We start from the raw sequence: 13,897 nt of genomic DNA, 5'->3' as shown, positions 1-13,897 counted from the left end.
GTTTTGAGTGAAATGTCTTTACGTCAGCTGAATGGACTGTCATCAAATTCCTTTTTGGGTGAAAGGACAGAGCCTGAAGCAAGGAAAGGCCTCTTTGCTCCCGAAATATAGGGAGTGGGGACTAAACAAATTATTTTTTTCAAAGATTTTTTGTGTCGGAGCATGATAAAAATAACCTGTTTTTTTTCTTGTAAATATCAGAATTTTGTTTTGAGCTTTTTCTGTCTTCCTCTGTCTCCAGGAGTAGCCAGGGCTTCATGCACATGAAGCTGTCACGGACCAAGGAGAACAAGTACATCCTGGGCCAGAACAGCTGCCCTTTCGACAGCGTGCCTGAGATCATCCATTTCTACTCCAGCCGCAAGCTGCCCATCAAGGGTGCTGAACATATGTCCCTGCTCTACCCTGTAGCCATCAGGACACTATAGTGCTCCAGGTCTCTTGCAGGCATCTGCTTTGCAGTACTTTGGGCCAACCTGTGGCTCGCTGTTTCCTGTCCCTCTGGAAAGAGCCCACTAGGCTCACGGGAAGATGAACAGTGGCATCCTAAACTGCTGATCTTGACTCACCTCACTGGCCAACAGATTCCAGACCTGTTTGAAGGTCCCTCTGCTTACTATCTCATACATACAGACTCAGATTTGCAGAAGTTTTTCATTATTTTATTTTATGTTATGTTATTTTATTTTATTTATGATAGACATCTGCTTAGTAGATCAGACTGACTATCTACAGAACATCATTTCACTGACTGTTGAGCTGATTACCCATAGCACTTAAGACGTAAAGAAAAAGAAAGGTACAACTTAACGTTTGTCACTGGGATTTACCTTTTAGCATAAACTGTTGTACCCTGTGTCCTGTGAGTACACAAAATGACGATTATATATGAAATGTGTGTTTGAGTGTCTCATTCGGTTAGGCTCTGTTGCTACTGTAATCATATTGCAAAGGGGATTTGAAGATTATAAGAACTCTGTAAGGGAAGCAACATTTATGATGCATGTCGAGCGATATTGTCCACGTGTGCCTCATACAGTGGCCGGGATATTAAATAAACTGGCTGTGTATGAATGGAGCGTCCCCAGCTGCGTGGAAAGAACAAGCCTGTGAGCTGTGCAGACTGATCTCTCTATCTTGTCATAGTGCATGTTGTCTGCTATCCATCATTGAGTGGGTGTATCACACCAGTGACAATGTAAGTACCGTGGTGTTGAGACAGGCAGGAGAGCATGATGGATGGGTCAACCCATCTGACACAGTACATTTGGCTGAGGCTAAAGACCAGAGCCTGTCCAAATGGACCAAATTATCCCCGCTACCCCTGCTTAGAATGGCTTTGCATCGGGAGAATGAAATATGCTTGTATTGTCTACCTCAGAAAATCAATTTCATTCGCCCATGTGCAGATCAATAGGTACAATGGGATTGCAGACATCGATCTGCTCTCTCTTCGACATTCCCAGTTCCCTTAAAGAATGCATCATTAGTTTTAGGAATATGCTTTTTTTTTATACAATTAATCTGAGATTTGTTTTATGAAAACACAAGCAGTTTTTTGTTTTTGTTTTTTCAGATCAGCAACTGTATGTATAGTCACTATTATAATACTGTGCAACGTCGGTAAGAAATGTTTGGTTAATGCCTTATAAAATGCATGGGTCAAATCAGTCCGCTTAGATCAGTTGATTTCTAATTCTGCTTTTAACAATTGTTCTGTGACTGTAATTTATTCTAGGGTGATTATTACTGATGTGTTACTCCTTTGTGATTGCCCCTCCCCCCCAACCCCCACCCTCATCGTTCTGTGCCAACGTGATCGTGTTTTATGGGACTACTCCAGCCTCTTTTGCTGTGGTGCTTCAGCATTTTTGTTGTTTCCAGTTCTGCTAAGTGCAAGTTTGCCTAGGTGGCCTCACTCTGGGACACGAGTCACCGCGTCTCCTGTCCAACAGGATTGTCAAACCTCGCGTGAGAGACGATTGCGTACCCGTCCGCACACGCATCGATTACAGTCCAGCGTGTCCAAACCGGATAATCGCCTACCTTCAACCTTGTCATGCTTCTTTTCATTAAAATCTCCAGATGTCTATACTAGGTGTAAGCGTGAGTATGCATGTGTCCAACAGGTCTGTGTGTGCAGTATTTGTATGCACATGAGAATGTGTGCACACACTCAGAATTGCAGTCGTTTTCTTATTATTATTATTTTCTTAACCCCGCTGGCCCCTGGTGACAGGTACAGCTCAAACCTCTTAGATTGTCACCTCTACCCCCCCCCCCCCCCCACCTATGGCATACTTCTTTTTTTTTTTTTATTTGTTTGTTGTTGTTTTTTTACCCCCTTTCTTCCTGTAGTCTTTCATTAAGCAGATTGGATTTTAACAACTCAAAGTAATGTCATGCTTGCTTCTAATTCAAATTAAAAGCCGAAGAAGCAGATTTTCCAACAGTAGTTGCACCGAGAAGTGATTTTAATAAGGTTGCCTGATGCATGTGTGACCAAACTTCTTCTTCATTGGTAAACTTTAACACTTTTTATGAGCTGAAAAACTCATTGGTTTAATGAGCAATTAGGAAAAAAAAGTTGGGGGGGAGAGGCTTTAGTCCTACCTAAAAGTTACAGACACTAAGAGTTAGAAACTGGCTTATGTGAGCATGACCACTCTGTATAAAGCCAAATTAACTTTTGGCTTTAACACTATCTCTGCTGTGTGCTATGCAACCATAAACTACAGTCATTGAAGGGAAAATGTCAGGTGTGTGCCTCCTACAAATGTTAATGACAAATGTGATGGTACAAGATGTCTGCCAGGAAGAAATTTAATCACTAGAGTGGCATTAGTAAAAAATAAACTGCAGAATGTGGTATGTATTTAGAGGTATATTTTGCTGGTGCATTAAGTGAAGAGACGGGTGCTGTTATCGCATGAGGGCGTCTCATCATGGCACTGCAGCTTTATCGAGGAATAGTGCATTGTTGAAGTGGACCTATGTGCTTCTCGAGAGAAGATATCCAAATAGGAAATGCAAATTTAAAATTAACCGTGTGTGTGTGTGTGTGTTGAATTCTTTATGTTGCGAATGTTCACTACTTAAGAGATCAAATGTTGAAAGTAGCTCTTTATTAAGTTACTGCTGCTGATGAGTGTTACCCTACTATAGGAAAGATCCTGCGTATGATGGCAGCACTGTCTAGAGAGAGGCCTTAGCTTTGGAGAGTAAGAAGATGGAAAGATGTAGAAGAAGAATAAAGGAGACAGAGGAGAGGGTGTTCTTGGAAAAAAAAAGGGTGATGCGGTCAGCAGACGCTCTCTTTACGTTTGTGTATCTATCTATTTATGAGAACCTGAAAAGAACCCTTCTCCTCCCTTGGAAGTGTCTTAAAGCTTGTGTGTGTTGGTGTACGTACACACACAATGTGCATGCTTGAAGCAGTGTTTGTTGAATGAGTGAGTGTGTGTGCGCGCGCATGTGTGTGCACTGGTGTAAGCAGCCATCAGCCACAGACTTGCCCTGAGACTTTACTGTGGTAAAGTGGAAACTTTGAGTTTTCTTTGTGTACATTTTCGTGCCATGTATGTATGCACTACTTCAACATATCTCTGTACAGTCCCTCATGGCCAAATGTATATATTGAATGTATTGTATGGGGACATAGAGGCATCAAGGTTCAAAATAAATACAAAATAAATACATTTCAAAAATAAAGTTGGGTTTGATTTGACAGTCCCTGTTTTACACTGACTCAGATCAATAAAGCAAACTCATAATTATTTGGTAAAAGAAGTGGTGGGGAAAAAAGACCCTTTTCAGAATCTCGGCCATGACCAGTTACCATGGTGAGGCCCTTCAATAAACAGTGAAGAGCGACCATTGTTTGAGTCAAGGACAGAATGCTGAAGCTATTATCAAGCCAGTACTGCAAACCCTTGTTGTTCTTTATTGATCCACTTTGTTGCAGTCTCGTAATATATTTTTCACTCTGTCCTTCATTCTAGTATGATTATCTTGACTTGCCTTTGAAGTTTAATTGGCAGCGTTTCCTACGTTTAGTTTCCCGGTTCCCTTTAATCACATCTTTCGGCCTTTATTGTACATCAGAATTAAATGTAAGGTGTAGTCATCCTTCCTAGATTTTACAGAGTGTGAATAATACATGATTTTTTTAGCATTTGGAAAAAACCTCAAGTGACAGATTGAGCAGCCATGTCTTGGCCAACTGTTAATTTTCCCTGGTGATGGTTTTATTCATAGGTCTGTAAAAGTTTCTGAAACAACTGCTAGAAAGAAAAAAAATCAGTGCCGTTAATTTGTTTAATGTGACAACAAAGGATTAAGTTTTTTGTTTGTTTGTTTTTTAACTTTTCTAAAAATTTTACTTCCTGTAAATGGATAAAAGCTGCACTGTTTTCTGTTCGTTCTTTACTTTTCAACCAGACAGTTCACCATGGCACTATCATATGCCGAGTCCAGCTGTTGAAGGTAATTGGAACAGTGAACTATGCAAAAGCCACAACTTTAGGTTAGTTTAAATCAAATTGTTCTGTGTATTTTCTTTTTTCAGCAATTTCTTAGCAGAACTATAAAATGAAAAATGACAGTGAACATTGTCGGTTTACATTTTCCTTCATTTTCTCATACCCAACACAAATTAATCTGACTCACAACCTCGGTCAAAAAAAGACAATTAAAACAGAACTTTGCCATTTTTATTTTTTTTTAACCACTTACGCAGCTTAGGTTCATGAAGGGAACTGGAACTTATCCCAGCTGCCACAGAGAGAGATGGGGAAAACCCTCAACAGGTTGCCAGTCCATCACAGAGCTAACACAGAGAGACGGACAATCTCACACTCTCACATCCACGCCTAAAGCCAATTTAGAATCACCAGTTAAACTGAAATGCATGTCTTTGGATTGTTGGAGCAAGCTTTGTACCCTCAGAAACTCCCCTCAGTAGTTTTTCTAGAATATTTACCCTTCTCTTTGCTTCAGCTCTGTTCTCCTTAAGAGAAGCTCCGTGAAGGGTTAAAGCACCCTGGATGAAATGCATCAAAGAACCTTTTGTGGGCAAAAAGTGTGCCGCAAAAGAAGGCCTAACGAATAAAAGCATGGCTTGAAAGCAATGAATGGGCCACAAGGGGATAAAATGGCCTCGTGTCTAGCAGAAGCTCATTTCATATTCTGCTCAGTCACGATGGGCAGAAAGCAATCTCAGGTAACAGACCTTATATTAATAACATGTGAGTTGCCTCCTTTCAGAAAAACAAAAGTGCATGGAACCCATTATACCAGCCCCATCCTATCCTCCTGCAACAGCACGTCAGAGGATTTCATCTAGAGAATAGTGTTGGTAATGTTCTGCTTGTCTGTGAAGCTGCTTGATTAGACAAGCTTTTACACCATTTCAAAAGGCCTGTCATTGATGATTTCTATTGGCCTAATATATTGCCCTTAATGACACGCTCCAGAACCTTGCTCATTACCTGAATCCCAGGTCACTGTGGGAATAATTGGGCAGATTTGTGCCAGCTTCAAAGCTCAGGGCCTGATTCATTAAAAAGGACCCTTTTCCAACTGTTTAAGCCATTTCTGGTCCGTGCTCAGATGTCTTAAAAATATCTGATTTAAAGCTATTCAAAAGCTCTATCATCTAGGGTTGTAGTGCACTGAAGGCACCTTGTGATAACAATGGCAAAGTCCAGTAAATAGGGCTATGTTGATCTACAAAAACACAGGTAAACAGTCAAAAAAAAATGACAGTGTGTCTGTTCCTCAAACTTGCTGGTTTCATGTGAAAATGCTTTAATACCATATCGAAATGTAATTGTTGTACAATTTAAATAGAACTAATCTGTTAAATTTTGGGGGGAATAGTCAGATCTTATATATTTATTATACTCATACTTGGTATAAGTATGACTATGTATAGAGAGAGAGAGAGAGAGAGAGAGAGAGAGAGAGAGAGAGAGAGAGAGAGAGAGAGAGAGAGAGAGAGAGAGAGAGAGAGAGAGAGAGAGAGAGAGAGAGAGAGAGAGAGAGAGAGAGAGAGAGAGAGAGAGAGAGAGAGAGAGAGAGAGAGAGAGAGAGAGAGAGAGAGAGAGATAGAGAGAGAGAGAGAGAGATAGAGAGAGAGAGAGATAGAGAGAGAGAGAGATAGAGAGATAGAGAGATAGAGAGATAGAGAGATAGAGAGAAAGGTGAAAACAGTCGACAGGTACCAACAGTCTCTATAGTGTTTTATAATTTTAGGGATTACACAGTTAATACTACTCTCACAGCTGCCAACAAAAGGGACTTAAATATGGTGTGTAATAACACGTTTTCCATACCAGCATTTAACACACCATCGAGCATCTCCATGACAACTTCTCATAGTGCCATTTGCCACAGTAAACTGTTCAGAATAGTATGGAAGCTGTGCTTTAGATACAGTAGTATGCACTCAAAACACCAGCATATATAATATGAACTGAATTTATTCTGCAGCTAAAGCACCAAAAAGCCACATCTACTCTGTTGGCTTCAAATTAAACAATTCTTTCTGAAAGACTGAAACTGTCTCCTTTTTAATATGCAAGAAAGGCAATGGCACTTTTATTCACCATTGTTCTTTTGAACCTGACACCGTTTCCTTCAGCACAATAGAAATGCTTTATTTTTAAAATACCCTTGGAGGCAGTTGGAGGTGGAAATTGCCCGCAGGTGTGCGTGCATATAAAATGGTAATGGGGACAGACAGACACAAAGCGCTGTTTGGGTGCTGTGCTCATGAAAGGCCAATCCACTGATTGAGCTGTCACATTCACAGATGCCGTAATAAAACTAAGCAGGGCAATTACTGTAGATGGAGAACGGTAGGTAGCAGAAGAAGAGGGGGTGGAAGGGTGTGTGTGTGTGCGTGTTTAGGGGGGGTTTAACAATATACCCTCCCCTTGAATACCCCAACGGGAGACAACAAAACAAAGCAAATGTATCCGTCTGTAATAATGCTGGGGGGGAAAAGGGGGCTTAACTAATGTAACAATTCTCCAACAAGCACAGGAATATCAGAGAATGCTAATAAAGCTTTCACCTTATCTGTGTAACTTTCTCTTTTATGCTGATGTCTGTCTAGGCGCATTGTGCTCCTTTGAAAGAAATGAAGGCACACAACTTCAAACACAAACCATTTACCAAGAAATGTTTAGCAAAAAACTGATCAAACCCAAGACTTTTAATTAATAGGGGGGGTAAAGGGCAGCAAGTGTGCTAAGATGATAATCAGGCAACTCGCCACAGTACTAAACTACTGCATTGCCATCTAGTGTACACAAAGGGGAATTGCATATGCAGGCAGGATAATGTAAATACAGAATAAGTGTTACGTGCATTAAATGGAACTTCTGGAGCTGAAATAAAAGATTTTATTTAACACATTTATATGAAACAACTTGAAAATTGATCTTTTATAGAGGTGTGGGAAATGTTAAAAATCTACAATGGGCCATATGCCTGTGCATACCTTCAAGTCATTAGGCAGAAAAGAAACTAAATAAAAAATTGTTAATTTTAGTCATTACAAAATTAAATCAACATTTAAACCTGACGAGTCAATTAATTCTATTAATGATGGTATATATGGTAGTAAAGAAAATATAGCCAATACCTTTTTAAATGAACTTTGAGTTGTACTCTTTAAGGTTTTAATACTGCAAACAAACTATAGATCTGGCATGGACAATGCTTGAATGGTAATTATGAACAAGTTTATTAGAAGATTTGTCTCATAAATAAGAAACAAAATGGCCTGTGGAGATGAGCTGAATTGCTTCTGTTCTTTATTGGGAAACGTTAAGAAATCCTTACACTGTCACTCATAATTTGCTCTATTGTTTCTGGGTAGCAGGGTGACCCGCTTTTTTAAGCTCTCTTATCTATAAAAGGCTGTCCGTGGGGTACGGGCTCAGAGTCCTTGGCCTCCGGCAAATATGAGCTCGAGGGCAGCCTGGATGTCACCATCTGTGGCCTGTAGCGCCCTCAGCATCAGCTCCTCATCCTGGATCCCCATATCTCTGAGCTGCTGCATCTGGGACTGCCAGCGGCCCTAGCAAAAACAAAGACATGTTCAAGGCCTAATCTTTTATCCACACATAGCCCTGTCTAAACAAGCTTGCAGCTGGACTACATACCTAAGCCAATACCCATTGAGGAAAATGGCAGTTATATTATTATTTTTTCCATAAACTGAACACATGTGGGATTTATTCAGTTAGTTCACCTGCAGAGCAGACATGTTGGTGGCTTGCAGAGCTTGCTGTAGTGCTTGGCTGAAAAGATCGTTACTGACTGGTGTCCCTGCTGGCATGGGGGCTATGCCGCTGGAGGGGTCCGACTTAATCAAAGACAGGATGAGAAATAAAAGCAAGCAATGATGTATGGAGTGTTAGGAATAATGTTTTTGTAATTTTTTTTTAATGTGTAACATTATAATCTTAAGTAAATTCTGCATAAATGTACTATTTTAAAGATTTATGCATGTCTTTGAATATCTAGCTCAAAATGGAAATAACCCTCACTTGGCTTGCCGTTGTCGGAGTGACAGCGCTGCTATCAGGAGTGCTAGCAAGGGCCAGTGCAGTTGCCAGCTCACTCTGTGTAATAGGTCTCGGTCCTGTTGCTCCACTATGGCTCAGGGACACTGGACGCATTCCTGCCGAGACTCCGCCTCTGTTAGAGGGGCCTGCTGGGCTACTCTGTCACACATATTTAGGCACACCAAGTGACGTTATGGCTATTAACAACATTAAACATCACACGGCATCAGTGTTTCTATACATGATCTTTGCAGTTTGGTATTGACTTACAGACTGGAATTCATCCTCATCATCTGACATGCCCTCAAACATGAAGCCTCCTGCCAAGAAACATAAAAAGCTTTGTCTGATTAATAACCTGGACATTCACTTAAAAGAAACACGCACAATATTATTAAAAGGAAGAAAAAGCACAATGAATTTTAGATGATTTTGCAGTTGGAACTACTTTATCAATATGCTCCTCCTTCAGTTCAGTTGTATTGCTTACCCGGCATATCACTGTATGAACTGGCTGATACATTGCGAGAAGAGCTGGCACTGGACTGAGCGGGCATACTGCCTGCCACAGAATGTAGGACCAGGATGATGGCATTGACAAGGGCCGGATGTGAACTGATCAACCTATGAGAGACAGACAACCATCCACCGCACTGTACATGAATATTATGCGTCATAACAGAGCTGAAATCAGAGGAAAGCCAAACTCACCCATCCAACATGTTGGGGTCTGTAAACTGTACAAAGAGATCTTTATCCTGGAGCACTCCTGAGTGTGGATTTAAGGAAATTGTTACTATTTGCATGGTACAACAAAACCCGCTTAAAGATGTTCATAAAACTCAGAATGACCTTACCTAGAGCAACTGGATCTGACCTGAGTCCAGGTGTGGCTACAATAATCTGATCCAGAGACTCTTTGTTTGTCAGCATTTTATAGACCTATGAGAGGGGGAAAGACAATAAATATAGTAGCAAAAGAAGAAGAAGTGGTGATGTAGCAGCAGTTACAGTAACAGCTGTGGTATTTACTAGTGTTTTCTTACGATAACACATGAACCCTCTCTGTTAGGGTTAGCTTTGTTTCTTTGATTGCAAACTCCTCGGAGACCATCAAGAGTTTAAGTAACCAAACTTGGCACAAGGGTGCATCTTAGGACCCTCGAGTTTATAATCTATATCAGATATGATAAGATCATCCTGTTGCCTAGCAACCAACTAGCAAGCTAAAATTACTCATTTGTAGTATTATTCATGATATATTATGATGTCATCAAGTGTCTTGGCAGCCACCAAGCAATGAGCTAAAATAACCTGTTTTTAGCCACACGAAAGCATCTTATTGTTTTATTTTCATGCCAGTAACATCTCATTTATAGCCTCAAAAGTTGAATTATACATGTCTAGCAACCAGTTAGCAATTGGCTAAAATGACCCATAATAATAATAATAATAATAATAATAATAATAATAATAATAATAATAATAATAATAATAATAATGGATTGAATTTATATAGCGCTTTTCTAGGCACCCAAAGCGCTTTACAATTCCACTATTCATTCACTCTCAAATTCACACACTGGTGGAGGCAGACTGACAGAAGCGAGGCTGCCATATCGCGCCATCGGCCACTCAGGCCAACACCAGTAGGGTAGGGTAAAGTGTCTTGCCCAAGGACACAACAACCAGGACAGAGAGCCCGGGGATTGAACTGGCAACCTTCCGGTTATAGATGAGCTTGTTGGGAACAACATCTATTAACATCTATTACATCTATTATAGATGTTATAGGTTAACATCTATTAACCTGATTATTTTTGTTTCACTTTTCTCGTGGCAATGCAGTCTATCAGTATGCCAAAAAGTACAAACAGGCTACGCAATACTGTAGCATGGGCAAGTACTAGTTGTTCAAATACATTATATATAATGTAAATGACAAGTTGAGGATGATAGCAATGATGTTTGAGGGCCATAACACAGCACCCAAAGCATGTGAACTAACAAGTACCTCTGATTATATACATCTACAAGACCTACTGTATCATCTGACCTGACTTTTATGAGCTACACTATATGGACCAAAGAACTGGGGCACACACTTCATAACTCTTTACTCCCTGAAAGGTTACTAGAAGTAACCCTTGAACTTGTTTTTCTGAAGTGAATGGCTTCTGCCATATGTCAGTCCTGATTAAAGAACAAGATTACTGGGTTTGGTCTCTGCCTGTGCAGCTTGAAAAAACCCAGAAACAATTCCAATGGATGTTAAACAACATCTCTTTTTTTAAAAAAAAGAAAAAAAAGATTTATTCTGGGGTGTCAGAAAACTCATCATTAAGGGTACGGGGAGGTCATCAAATGCTGTCTTTATGAGGGAAAGATTTAATAATTGAATAAGGTGCCCCTGGAGCTCCAGTAGACCAGGGCCAAGCAGCTCTTGTAATGCATATGTGGCACACTTGTTTTGTTCATATAGTGCACTATCAATAGCAGTGACTTATTTATACCAGTTTATGTAGAATCCACCTAGTCCAATCTTTTTTTTAAGCCAACATGCTGTAATGTTGCTGAGGTTGAATGCTGCAAAAGCTGCAACAGTTAAACTCATTTATGTTTAAAGCAGCTCCTAGTGGCCTGGGGTCTGTTTATCCATAGCTCCGACGTGCAACTAGGGTGATGCAGTCAGAGGTAAACACCGCTGAACAAAGACGTGACGTCATCCAAAGGACAGTGGAGAAGATTCCAGCATGGTCAAGGACAAATTCTTATTTGTTTACTTATTTATGTATTTATTTTAGTTTAAGGCATGACCAAAATAAAATTTAGTGCCTGTGTCAAATAACTTTATGCAAGCTGTGAAGCCACATGGCCTTAAAAAAAAAAAGAAAAAGAAAGAGCTAAGCCAATGAATTATGAATGATTTTTGTTTTTCCATTCTTACAGCTGATTCATGTTTTCACTTGATAACTATTCCCTTAACTCAACACAAAACAACATTTCTTTTCTGGAACTACACTGCTGTCTGTTCAAGGCATGTAATCACTGTAAAAAAATAATAATAATAATAATAAAAAAAAAAAAGCACAAGAAGCAGCTGTGAAACCACCACAAAATATTTCCAGCTGAGTGGTTCATATTTAGGGCCAACTATTTTAAGCATACTGTCATTAATGAAAGAGTACAATGTCTTTCAAAAACACAAAATGTCAACACTTTTCTCTGAAAGATGAACTGCCTTGTCTAATGGCAGGGTTCTGGAAAGTAAAGCAGCCAATGATAGCTTCTGGACAATACATGAAACTCAAAGTGACCTTCAGTGGTCCCATTCTACTGCATGCGTCAGTTGCAGGTGCTGAAATGAGTTTCTAATTCCGGTACTTTACTTCAAATAGAGTTAACACATCATGGACTAACACTGGAAAACCAATGTTAATTTATAACGTCCTTAACTAATCTAATATACTGTGCATAACAGCATTCACGTCTGGCTGAAACAGCAGCTTGTTTACACATTTGCCTAACAAGCAAAAGATCTCTGATTCTTCTTTTCCTCAAACAAAATTTAGATATTAGCCAAAATGGTTGTTGTGGAGAGAGAGAAATCTCATAAGAAGTGAATGAAGGATCAAGTTCTTTTTAACACTCACTAAAAATTAGCTGAAATCCTAAGCAGCTCGGTTACCGTCAGTGTGTTTCCTCTCCTCTACTCACCGAGTCCCTGTAGGCCGAGCTGAGAGAATGAAGAGCAGCATGAAACACCCTGAACTCCCTTGCTGCAGTTACCCTGTTTACTGGCTCTGGAAAATACAAACACACATTCAGATTCACACGTTCGATGCCATTTACAGCTTAAACACAGTTTTAAGCTTAAATGATGCATACACACAGACCTGGACTACTCTCTGGTTCTGGCCACGTCTTTTTGAGGATGTGTAAGGTGGATCCTGGTTGAATCCCACAGGCATCCAGTGTAAGGTCATCTTTAAGTTTGCGTCCACAGTGGACCAACTCTGGTAAACACACAGAAGAGTGGTGAGATTTTCACACAGAGACATGCACAGATTTCACTGACAGCTAAAGGATGATGGTGATGTACCTATTAGTTCAGGGTCTGGGATGGAGTCTGGGAACTGAGCTGCAACAAGCTGTTTCAGGGTGGCGACCCTGTATCCTCCAGGTGGAACATCACCTGGCATCATCTCCGGGAAGTGGAAGGTAGATTTGGGCTGATCAACCAGCTTCAAAGACAGATTCCATTCTGACGAGGCCATCTCTTCCTGTTTAATAACCCTACACACCTACAATTAGTCCACAGAACACAAGCTTAACACAGTGGGGTAGACCACAACATATACACTGTTAGCTAACAGTATAATATTACAGCTTCACTCTGCTTCAGTGTGAAGATAAGGCAGGTCTTTTTGACACAAAATAAACCTTAGACCCATGATCCACAGGAGGAACTCACGACAAAATGCGTTACCTGACGAAATCAGGTAACGATTATCTTTTCTACGAGGTTGTAATGAATCACGTTACCACTCAACCCGGTTAGCTGCCTAGCGTTTGCTCACGAAGCATGCCGATTTTCTAAATTAAACTTTTCATGCCGTTTAGTTTGGGTGATTTAAAACATTTTTTTAAATAACTGAGTCTTATAGAACTAAGAATAAAACTAAAGCTCTACATGAATAACTGCACACTCACCCTTTTGTTGTTGACACTAAATTCACTTCCTGGTTTTAGTCACGTGTCTAGGTTGCGTTTACGTCCACTGTCCAAACAAAGGAGCTTTCACTTTTCTGTGATATTCATAGATAGATATATTTTCGAAGATTTGTGATGACTCTTTAACACACACACACACACACACACAAATATATAAAATCATGGGAAATGGGAAATAAATGAAAAATAAATGCTAATCCAACTTAGCTCTCGGTCAGACTGTTACATCAGTATCTCCATCCCACGGCATCTGTGGGAATACGCTAATTGTAATTTCACAATTAGCATATTCCCACATAGAATGACTTTCATATCCTACCTGTCCAAGATGGAATCAGTCCAAAATTCCCCAGCCCTCAACTGATAAACCTTTTGTAAACCACTTTTTCCAAACTACCTTGATCGCTGTAGTAGGGATTCACTAATACCAAAATGGGCTTTCATAGCTGTGGATAGATTATATTTTATATTATATTTTCTTTGTTTTCTGATGATGCTGACTTAACTATATTGGACTGACTGTGTGTGTTAAAGTGCATACAGTATATACTGCACTGAATGGTTAATTAGTCCACTTTTACATG

General features: G+C 39.9%; 2 protein-coding genes across 6 annotated transcripts in view; one reads left to right on the top strand and one right to left on the bottom strand.

The window, feature by feature from the left end:
* Positions 1-6,142, top strand: part of shf (Src homology 2 domain containing F) — a 92,188-nt gene extending 86,046 nt beyond the window's left edge. For all 5 annotated transcript variants that reach the window (XM_085154861.1, XM_085154836.1, XM_085154826.1 and 2 more), the window contains one exon: positions 242-6,142. In XM_085154861.1, the coding sequence (XP_085010987.1) occupies positions 242-428 (187 nt within the window). In that variant the 3' untranslated portion in view covers positions 429-6,142. The remainder of the gene's footprint in view (positions 1-241) is intronic.
* Positions 6,143-7,395: 1,253 nt separating this feature from the next.
* LOC146526002 (ubiquitin-like protein 7) lies at positions 7,396-13,379 on the bottom strand. The gene is made up of 11 exons (XM_085154900.1): positions 13,293-13,379; positions 12,682-12,883; positions 12,476-12,595; positions 12,297-12,382; positions 9,437-9,521; positions 9,291-9,348; positions 9,070-9,203; positions 8,850-8,899; positions 8,562-8,738; positions 8,264-8,377; positions 7,396-8,089 (listed from the first exon to the last, which is right to left on the bottom strand). The coding sequence occupies exons 2-11, from the start codon at positions 12,854-12,856 to the stop codon at positions 7,949-7,951; spliced, it is 1,140 nt and encodes a 379-aa protein (XP_085011026.1). The 5' UTR covers positions 12,857-12,883; positions 13,293-13,379; the 3' UTR covers positions 7,396-7,948.
* Positions 13,380-13,897: the final 518 nt, after the last annotated feature.

This window comes from Neolamprologus multifasciatus, chromosome 1 (genome assembly GCF_963576455.1).
Source record: "Neolamprologus multifasciatus chromosome 1, fNeoMul1.2, whole genome shotgun sequence".
Lineage (NCBI taxonomy): Eukaryota > Metazoa > Chordata > Actinopteri > Cichliformes > Cichlidae > Neolamprologus > Neolamprologus multifasciatus.
The sequence above is the reverse complement of the archived record's forward strand: the minus strand, read 5'-3'. Positions and strand labels throughout refer to the sequence as shown.

Excerpts from the sequence above, each read along its gene's own strand:
- LOC146526002 (XM_085154900.1), bottom strand. The coding sequence starts at position 12,856 with ATGGCCTCGTCAGAATGGAATCTGTCTTTGAAGCTGGTTGATCAGCCC. Across the intron at positions 12,596-12,681 it reads CCCAGACCCTGAACTAATAG|AGTTGGTCCACTGTGGACGC; the intron begins GTACATCACCAT and ends TGTGTTTACCAG. Across the intron at positions 9,522-12,296 it reads GCTCGGCCTACAGGGACTCG|GTCTATAAAATGCTGACAAA; the intron begins GTGAGTAGAGGA and ends CCCCTCTCATAG.